We start from the raw sequence: 10,546 nt of genomic DNA on the forward strand, positions 1-10,546 counted from the left end.
AGAATAACAGCCAGGTCTCTGAAGAGGGGCCCAAGGACCAGGAGCTCTGGATGTACATCTGGGTGCAGAAAGGGCCTTCCTCTCCCCCTGCCAAGGGGCCAAGAGGCTTTGGGAGAGAGATGGCTCAGTGCGGGTGGTGACATGTTTGGGGTGATGGAAAGTTGTTTAGCTGAAATAATTATTTATTCTAGAAAAAGTCTCTCCCAGCTCCATTGATGGACTGGCTCCACTGGGCACCTGCCTGCCTGGAACCAGAGACTCTTCACCTATCCCAGGGGATTTCCTAGGGGACCTGCCTTTTTAAAACCCTCCGACTGGCCTGACCAGGCAGTGGTGCAGTGGATAGAGCGTCAGACTGGGATGAGGAAGAACTCAGGTTCGAGACCCCAAGGTTGCCAGCTTGAGCGCGGGCTCATCTGGCTTGAGCAAAAAGCTCACCAGCTTGGAACCAAGGTCACTGGCTCCAGCAAGGGGTTACTCGGTCTGCTGAAGGCCCACGGTCAAGGCACATATGAGAAAGCAATCAATGAACTACAGTGTCACTATGAAAGACTGATGACTGATGCTTCTCATCTCTCTCCGTTCCTGTCTGTCTATCCCTATCTATCCCTCTATCTGACTCTCTCTCTGTCCCTGTAAAAAAATTAAAAACAAACAAACAAACAAAAAAACCCTCCAACTGCAGGTGAGAGGAGGAAGGTGTTTGAGCCAGAGGCCCCTGGAGGCGGAGCCTGGGGGCCCTGGGGTAGAGGCAGCAGTTTGGAAAGCTAGGGAAGGGGTGAGTTGTCATCTTCCTTAAGACCCAGGGACAGGTGGAAAGGACCCCGCAGGTAGGGATTAATGGCACATTTCCCTATTTCTGGTTGGAAGTATGATGGGACAGGTGACAGAGAGGGAGCTGAATGCTGTTCTGAGTGCTCCCTGACAGCACCACATCAGGCTATGTCCAGATTTTCAAAGCCCAGAGCGGGGCTTCGATCCAGGAACAGGTAGGTCTGTTTGCCAGACAGCTCGGCACCTCATCAGCAAGAATAAGAGGCCCAACTTCTCAGATGTCTCAGGACAGCCTCATGGAATCTCTGTGGGAGATTAAAAAAAAAGGAGCAGCCTGACCAGGCGGTGGCGCAGTGGATAGAGCGTCGGATTGGGATGCGGAGGACCCAGGTTCGAGACCTCGAGGTCACCGGCTTGAGCACAGGCTCATCTGGCTTGAGCAAAAAAAAGCTCACCAGCTTGGACCCAAGATCGCTGGCTTGAGCAAGGGGTTACTCGGTCTGCTGAAGGCCTGCAGTCAAGGCACATATGAGAAAGCAATCAATGACCAACTAAGGTGTCGCAACGAAAAACTGATGATTGATGCTTCTCACCTCTCTCCATTCCTGTGTGTCTGTCCCTATCTATCACTCTCTCTGACTCTCTCTCTGTTCCTGTAAAAAAAAAAAAAAAAAGGAGCAGACAATAGCTCAGTAACTAGAACCAACAAGCAGAGGCAGGTGTGTGCTCCCTGGAGTCCTGCAGTGGACTACTGCAGTGGCATGGCCCAGAACACCTGGAGGACTTAGTGATGGGAATTCAGGGGCTCTGTCTAAGGTCTGATGTCTCAGCAGGCATAGCCACGTGCCAGCCATGTGGATCTATTTCCTGCTTGCAGTGCACACCAGGCCCTGGCCTGACGGCTGAGTCAGAGCCTTCCAACATTATGGGGTCCTCAGAGCCTAGTGAGGGGTGGTCAGAACGCATCCTAGGAAGCCTCATCCCAGGAAGTACGGTGTGGGCTCCCTACTGTTATGCCCAGGAGGAAGCACCTCCCCGCCTCACAGATCAAAGACAGAGGCACAGACAAGGAAAGAAACCTGCCCAAGGTCAGGACCAGAGCTGGAATTAACACGTGTCCCATCCATGAACACAGAGTGAATGGCCATGTACAGGCTAGCTGTCACCGTCCACAGTTTAGTGACTCCATCATTGTTTCCCTCAGGGACTAGCTCTATGCCATACCCACAGAGAAAGAGTCAAGATCACAGCTAACATATAGTGTGTGCCCCCAATACACACTGCTTACCAGCCTTGCACACCCTTGCTCATGGAATCTTCACTATCCCATATCACCCTTGCAATAAGTACATCGAGCCCAGCTATGGTCTGAGCCATGTCCATTGCTCATGTCCCACCCCTAAGGAAACAGGCCATAAAAACAAGAGAAAACCCCCCCACAATTCCATGCTTTAAGAAATACCACATCTGGCCCTGGCCAGTTTGCTCAGTGGTAGAGCACCTAGCGTGTGGATGTCCCAGGTTCAATTCCCAGTCAGGGTACACAGGAGAAGTGCTCATCTGCCTCTCCACTCCTCCTCCCTCACTTCTCTCTTTCCCCTTCTCTCTCTTATCCTCCCCTCTTGCAGCCATGGCTCAGTTGGAGCGAGTTGGCCCTGGGCACTAAGGATGGCTCCATTGCCTCCGCCTCAGGTGCTAAAATATGGCTCCGGTTGCAACGGACCAAGGGCCCCAGATGGGCAGAGCATCACCCCCTAGTGGGGTTGCCAGGTGGATTCTGATTGGGCCGCATAGTCTATCTCTGCCTCCTCTCCTCTCACTAAAGAAGGAGAAGGAGAAGGAGAAGGAGAAGGAGGGAGAGGGAGAGGGAGAGGGAGAGGGAGAGGGAGAGGGAGAGGGAGAGGGAGAGGGAGAGGGAGAGGGAGAGGGAGAGGGAGAGGGAGAGGGAGAGGGAGAGGGAGAGGGAGAGGGAGAGGGAGAGGGAGAGGGAGAGGGAGAGGGAGAGGGAGAGGGAGAAGGAAGAAGAAGAAGAAGAAGAAGAAGAAGAAGAAGAAGAAGAAGAAGAAAAAGGAGAAGAAAAAGGAGAAGAAAAAGGAGAAGAAAAAGGAGAAGAAAAAGGAGAAGAAAAAGGAGAAGAAAAAGAAGGAAATACCACATCTCCAATTGAAGGACAAACTAAAAAGATATGCAGAATCTGCCACTGCAGAGATGCCCCCATGAGCACACGGAAATCAACAAGGACAGGCAGCACACCCACAGTGGACATCAGGCCCAGGGAGAACCTCACTGGCCAGTTACCATATCAGAGCATCACCTTAACTAGTGAATGAAAACTCACAAAATAAAACACTTTAATTCATTTTTTTTTGGTCAAATTAGCAAGATGTGGCCCTGGCCGGTTGGCTCAGCGGTAGAGCGTGGGCCTGGCGTGCGGGGGACCCGGGTTCGATTCCCGGCCAGGGCACATAGGAGAAGCGCCCATTTGCTTCTCCACCCCCCCCCCTCCTTCCTCTCTGTCTCTCTCTTCCCCTCCCGCAGCCAAGGCTCCATTGGAGCATAGATGGCCCGGGCGCTGGGGATGGCCCCTTGGCCTCTGCCCCAGGCGCTAGAGTGGCTCTGGTCGCAGCAGAGCGACGCCCCAGAGGGGCAGAGCATCACCCCCTGGTGGGCAGAGCGTCGCCCCTGGTGGGCGTGCCGGGATCCCGTGCTGGGTGGATCCCGGTCAGGCGCATGCGGGAGTCTGTCTGACTGTCTCTCCCCATTTCCAGCTTCAGAAAAATACAAAAAAAAAAAAAAAATTAGCAAGATGTTCAGAATGATAGTGCCCAGACTGCCAGGGAAAGCTGAGTGCAAATTAATGACATCCAGTTGGAAGGATGTCCTCCAGAAGTCCCCAGCACCTACTTCCTATACTCAGTCCCAATATTGGTCGAGGGTGCTCCTAAGGTTAGGAGCAGGAGGACTCAAAGCACTCAGTGAAACTCAGACCCCAGGGTGAATGTGCTTTGCCCACCTGGGAGGTAATAATCTATACTGCCTTCCTCATCCTTCACTCATGCGGGCCCCCCATGGGAGAAAGTCTGGTGGTCCCCTCCTGTGCTTTGGTATAGGCAGGACACCTTGCACACAGAAGGCAACAGAAAGCTAATGGCTAGATGGACAAAGAGGCCATGGGACTGGACTCACACTGCAGGATCCAGTAGGGAAATCAGCCAGGCCTTACCCACCATGTCCCAGCCCTGGACCAACCAGGAGGCAAAAGTCAGGCGTTCCAACAAATGCCATCCCCAACACCTGGTCTCTTTAGCCCTAGCTTGGAAGAGGTCACAGACATTGCTTTCATGGAGTCAGCAAGACCAAGGGACCTCAGAGGAAGGTAGGGCCACCTCAGATAGTCTTCTTCCTCCCCCAAGTTCACATTGCACCAGACCCACCGGGTGAGCAGGGTCCCTACTGGCTGGATGGCTCATCTGCAGAGGGTCCTGGAGTATCACTCCCTCTCCTCTCATGTCCCCATCTTCCTGGACAGCACAGGGCGGGCCACTCTTGCCCTCACCCTGTCAAAGCAGCAGCATCCATGTGGACCACATGACTTCTCCCAACATGCAGGGCCCTGGTGTATAAATGTTAGCATGGAGAAAAGCTCTCCCTTCTACTTGGAAGCTGAGGAGTGCCTGGATCCGGGTCCTTGCAGGGGCCGTCCAGCTTCCAGCTACCAAGCAGCTGAATCAGCTGCTCCTCTCGAGCCCTCACATCCCAGAAGCTTGCTTTGGATGGCGGGGGCTACAAGGCAGTTAATGGATGCTGAGATGTGCCCCCCCAGCACTGCTTTCACACCATTTCAAGTCACCCCAAAACAGAGGGGTGCCTCTTGTATTCGTGCAGAACAGCCCATGCTAGCAGGTTCTCAGCTGGCAGGGACTCAGCTGCCAAGTCCTGGGACTGTCTCAAAATTTCTAAACTTGGATTGAAAACAGAGAAGGCCCAACCACGGCTAATTCTGAATCCACTCAAAACAACAGTGCAAATGTAAAACTGAGTTCTTCAGACCAAAATTAAATGAAAAACTGAATGAATAAAAATACAAACAAATAACACAAGATATTTGCAGACTTTCAGCCCAGGCCTCCCCAAAAGCAGCCAATCAATTCATCAATAGCACGTGGTGCTGTCGCCATTACAATGCATCGCAAACTTGCTCCTCACACGATCCCCACCCCATTACCTTTCTGGCCCTGTGCCCAGCCTTTGGTTCTGATCTGACGTCCTTTCCCTGAAAACACCCTATAAAGGTCAACCCTAACCCAAGACCAGTGCCTGGGCCGACTGGACCCAGCATTGGCTCATGCCCACCACAGAGTCTCCTGGTCTTCCAGGGCTGACCAGAGCCCCACCAGCCACCCCAACCTAGTGCTGAGTACCCCTGCCCCATGCTGTCTTATCACAGATCAGCCCAGGAGTGACCCTGTCTGCCAGCATGGAATTCCAGAAAGATGAACGGGCCTGCAAACAGGTTCTCCTTTCTGGGGCTCTCGCCGAGGATAGCCAGAAAGGCCATGCTCAGGCCTGCCTGTGCCAGAGAAGCGGGCAAGCAGGACGCGCTCCTGCAGGCACAGCGGGTGGAGCAGACACTCTGTCCTGCGGTCTCCAAACTGAATCTGACTCAGCGCATCCATGATCAAAAGCTCCTTCTGACAGCCATTCTGCAGTGGCCCAGAGCACCAATCTAAAGCATTATGCCATTGGCCAGCCAGCAGGCACTCTTCTTCCTCCTGTTGTTGGCACTGAGTAGTTCTAGGAGCACAACAAAAAAGCACCCTGCCCACTGGGAGCTTCCTGTCTCCTTGAGATACACCAGGTGGTATGTGCAGACACAAAGATACCTTGTGTGATGTAAAGATACAATGTGTGGTATAAAACACAGTGTACATTATCATATGCACTGTGTGGCTTTACAAAGTGACCACCTGCTGCTCACAGCAGTGTAGAGGGGATCCCCAGGTTCGGGGAAGGCACAGCTGTCTCAGTCCGCCTCAGGAGGATCCCGAATTGGACCAACATGCTGGCTCTTCCTGAACCGAAGGAGGACAGGAATGGGCTGAGGGGCCCCACAGGACCTGGCAGAGGGCTGTCCCAGACCTAAACCAGCAGGGATAATAGGCCCAGAGTCCAGAGAAGCCATGTGACCTGGACAAGCAGGCAGTTCTGGAGGCCAGAGCATACGGTATCCCTCCCATCTGTTCTCATCATCTTTCTGGGCCACTGTTGTCTAAATGTATCAAATTTAATAATGTTCTATAAGCACATCAAACTTATATTTCAATATTTTACCCCTCCCCTCACCAAGTTTTAAGGAGTTTTACATGTCAGGTCCTGTGATACCCACTTTCAACCAGGCTGGTACTGAAGCATTTAACAGCTGCTGCTTAGCCAGCTGTGTTCTGGTGGGAGGGCTGCAGTCCAGGGCAGCATCTGTTTCTCACAGATAACAGCAAACCCAGAGCCTTCTCAGAGAGCAGTGTGATATCTGTGATGGGGCCCTGAAGTCACCTGGGTGGCTACGCCTCCACCAGGGCTACAGGTGTGTCTTGGCAGAGGGGTCACTACAGACAGAACCCTGTCTGGGAGCTGCTCATCAGTCAAGACTGCAGCAAGACCAGCTTGCTCCAAGCCACACCCTCATCTGAGCCCTGAGCCCCCATCCTGGAGGCCACCCCCTTTGCTGGTCGGTCTTTCCCAGAAGTCCTCATGTCATGAGGGATGAAGAGGCTTGTTGAACACTGAGTTAGAAGACGGGTCTTTGCCATATTTCTATCACTGTCTTCCAGGAAAGTGCCAGGGTGGACTAGGGTCTCCTACACGTACTCCAGCTCCAGGCCCTACAGGGGTTCAGTGTGCTCTGATCTGGGCAACATGGAGAGCCTTACACAACCCTCTTTGGGGCTGGGTGAGCAGCACCTTCCTGAGAAGCAGCCGGGCCACCCAGCCCTGGATGGACAGCTGAGCAGCAGGGCATCACGGTGACTCCTTCGCCTGGGCAGCACCCAGGCTGCTTCCTGGAGCTGTTCTGGAGCAGTGCCACTGCCCACACCAGAGGCAGGGCAGACACTTGACACAGGGTTCCTCTGAACTCCCAGGGACCCAGAAAACCAAACCTTTCAAAAGCCTGGATGAAGAGAGAACCAGGTATGTGTGTGTGCATGTGTTTATATGCACATACATGCATGTGTATTCATGCACGTGTGTATTTTTTAAGGTTAAGCGAGGGCAGGTAGAGTAGGGTTCTCCCGGAGCCCCACATGCACTATGTTTGGAGTGAGTTTCTGGATGGAGTCGGTTTTGCTCCTTCTAGGTTTCCTTGCCTAGACTTCTCCCATCTCCTTCTTTTAAAGGAAAACAGGAGTACCCTGAAAAACAAGTTTTTCTGAAATTCAAAACTATCTTAGCGGTCCCACACCTGAACCCTGAAGACTCACTAGCAGGTGAGCTCTGGTGACAGCTTTACCTAGAAACAGGCTGGCCTAAGACAAGACCTCTTTCCCATCAGCCTAGGTCCTCGATGACAGACACCATTGATGTGGGGCCATAGGGTGCTGGCTGTGTCTTATGACTCCAACATGGCAGCTCCCTCCAGAAATGGGGGGGTGGGAGCAGGGACCTGTGGCCTTGGGTGGCCCAGAGACCAAGGGCCTAGGGGTGGGGAAACTGACAAAGCCTGATACTGGGGTCACATGTGGGAGAAGCCAGAGACAAGATGCCTCAGAAGCCCAGCTAGATGCTGTCCTGCCTCAGCCCGACTCTGATTCACAAACACCTCCCAGGGTCGAAGGCCATTTTGGCACCAGTGAGTCCACACACTTCCACCAGAAAAGGGGTGCAAGACAGCATTGAGCCTCCAGAGTCATCAACACTGTTCAGCCCCTGCTTCTGCCAGGCTTCTGATAAAGGGGGAAATGCACAAAACGCCACCCGAGAGCATCAGAGCCCAACGACTAAATTTTGCAAGAAACAGCAAGTCAAGTGCATCACAGAGACATGAAAAAATGCATCATTTTTGGTCAGAAAGAAAAGTGTGCAAGTCTGCAAACTGGGCCTCAAGTCTTTGGTTCCCTAGGGTGATTTTTAAGGGTTTCTAGAACAAACTGAGCCCCTGTTAAGTCAGCATTTCACACAGGTTAGTTCTCCTGTAACACCTACAGGGGGCAATTATCAACCCATTTCAAGGGGACTTGGTCCCAGCCAGGTATGGAACCTGTATCCTCCCAGTCAAAAAGACAGGGTGGGGGTGGGGGTGGGGGTGGGTGGGGGGTGGGCAGCAGCACACAGCCCCTGGTGAGCCTGCTTCCTGCTTTAACCTCCAGGTGTAGAAAAAGCCACATCCTATATACCCTGTCAAGGGGCTTTCCTTCCTTCATTCTTCAACAGACTTCCACTGCAGCCGTTTTTCAAAATGGTCACTCCCCCACCCCAAAGTCTGCACTGACATGAGCACCCTACCCTCAGACCTCAGGACTTCATTCCACCAAAGCTTGCTGACATGACATGTTACTTTTTGCAGGGAGAGTGAAAGTCCTCAGCCTTGATCTCCTCTCCTTGATAAGGATGTTTCTGAAGCTGGGGCTGGACACTCCAGTGCCTGTACTTTTCTCCATGTTACCTGACTGTAAATGAGGGTTTAGCCTTACAAATTCCTGCTTCAGGAGCAGGAGTCTGGGCCTTAGGGTGTCCCTGTACTCCATAAACTGAGGGGACAGGCCCTGAAACCATGAGTAGCCACCCCAAATGGCCTGAGTGATCAGTAAGAACTCAGGGCTCTAACTGTGAAAGGGCAAACATGTCCCCCAAGTACCCCCTGGAGTGAATGAGAAGTTACCTGCTATCTACAAGCAGGTGCTTTTGGCAAATGTTTATGAGAGGTACTTCTAATAAGGTCTGCGCTACTATTTAACCTAAGCCAACTGGAAACAATGGAACAAATTATTACTTGTCTCTCCCCAGAATGACTTCTCCTCTGTCTGGTCCCTACTCTCTCAACAGCTGTGGCATCCAGGTGTTGCTTCCATAGTGACCAGTTACAGTCTCCTGCTTTCACTGGAACCAAGAGGAGACGAATGTCTATGCACAGCATCCTAGTTCTACCTGCGACAAAACCCGGGACTCTGGAGGCGGGGATCCCCTGGGGTCTGGCATCCTCCTGGCGCCGCCACCTCCTCACGGGCCATCATAGGGTGTGTCGCGAAGAGGACCTGGCAGCCTCATGGTCAGGAACCAGGTCCCAGAAGCTGGTGGCAGAGGGAGTTTTAGCGCGGCTGGAACTGCGCCCACTGCACAGTTTGCGGCGCACGCGGGAAAAGCAGCGGCTGCAGCCAAACAACGGACTTCTGCGCATTGTTCTGCCGAAGCTCTGCAGCATCAAAAGGGACCGCGCGCAACCCGACACCGCTGCGACCGCGGGGACAGAGGCCTGGCGGCCCCAGCGAAGCACAAAGGCTGGCCCTGGGGAACCCGAGCAGTTTTTGCTCAACAGGTTGGAAACTAAGTGGCTTCGATCCGAACTGCACCGTCTTTCCCGGAGATCTGCCAGCTACCGCGCGCAGTCACTCTAGGAACCCGGAGGCGCACGCAAGCCATTGAGGCCACTCAGGAGCTAGGAAGGACGAGGCCAATGACGGCGACACAGGCCTGGCGAGCGGGCGGTGGGTATGCGGGCGTCTCCTGAGCCACTGCGAATGGAACGACCACAGCCCCTCGCTGGCCCTCGGCCGGCAGAACGGACGGCCAAGCACACCAACTTTCTCGCGGAGTCTCCAAAGTTTGGTCACGACACGAGGGACTCACGGTGGGGACGGCCCACACCACCCCGAGCCCAGCCCAGTGCCTGAATCCTGCGATGCGCGGCGGTGGCGCGAACCCCCATAGCCAAAGAATGAATGGCCGGCGCAGAACACAGAGCCCGGCCCCACCCCGACCCTCCTCCGCCAGCCTCCCTAGAGCCACTAGTGCGCGTGGGCAGAGCCGGGGCCGCCTCCTGGGGCCGAAGTGGAGATGGGCTGGAGGTGAGAAGGCCACCACCGCCGGAACTGCCAGAGACCCTCACAAAGCGCCGGGTGCAGGCGGCCTGGCGCGCGTACTTTCTCGTCCCCTCTGTTCTTACCTGGCTCCGCCGAGGTAAGGACTATGAGCAAGACTAGGAGCCCGAGCACGTCCAGGAGGCGCCGCCGCAGCGGCCGCAGCCAGGGCCACCTGCGGACGACATGCCACAGGTTAGTTAGCCGTGCGTGTCCCCCGCCCGTCCGTGCGACACCGCTGCCCCCACCCGCCTCGCAGCCCCCGCGGCCCGCACCTCGGCGCCATGCTCCACTGGCCGGACCGTCTGCGCCGCGGATGCTGCACCCTCCGCGGCGGTGCGCCCGCTCGGCCCCCGCGCTCCGGCCGCCGCCGGGACGCGCAGAGGGCGGGTCTCGGGGCGGGGCGGGGCGGGGAGGACCGCGGGACGAGCAAGGGGCGGAGCGCGGAGGTACTGACCATGGGGGTGGGGCGCGGCGGGGCGGGAGGCGGGGCCGTGGGGCCGGGAATCTGGGAGGGCTTGGGCGTCCGGCTGGACCAGGAGGTGGGCTGGGCTTGGCTGGACTGGGCTGGGTGGCGTTGGGAAAAACTCGTGCATAGAGAGGTAATCGACCGCTCCCTGGGGTCCGAGCACCCCCGCGCGGTAGAGTGGGGTGTTTTCTCCTTATTCTCAGTCCCAGCGCGCGTGGGCCGCCCGCGCCCCCGC

General features: G+C 55.1%; 1 protein-coding gene across 1 annotated transcript in view; it reads right to left on the bottom strand.

Moving 5' to 3' along the window:
- The window catches only part of COL18A1 (collagen type XVIII alpha 1 chain), a 93,463-nt gene extending 83,229 nt beyond the window's left edge, over positions 1 to 10,234 (bottom strand). Inside the window, exons 1-2 of the mRNA XM_066370001.1 lie at positions 10,118 to 10,234; positions 9,929 to 10,017 (exon numbers count right to left, since the gene is read on the bottom strand). Of these exons, the coding sequence (XP_066226098.1) occupies positions 9,929 to 10,017; positions 10,118 to 10,128 (100 nt within the window). The 5' untranslated portion in view covers positions 10,129 to 10,234. The remainder of the gene's footprint in view (positions 1 to 9,928; positions 10,018 to 10,117) is intronic.
- Between the last annotated feature and the right edge of the window lie 312 nt (positions 10,235 to 10,546).

Source organism: Saccopteryx leptura, chromosome 2 (assembly GCF_036850995.1).
Source record: "Saccopteryx leptura isolate mSacLep1 chromosome 2, mSacLep1_pri_phased_curated, whole genome shotgun sequence".
In the NCBI taxonomy this organism is placed as follows: Eukaryota; Metazoa; Chordata; class Mammalia; order Chiroptera; family Emballonuridae; genus Saccopteryx; species Saccopteryx leptura.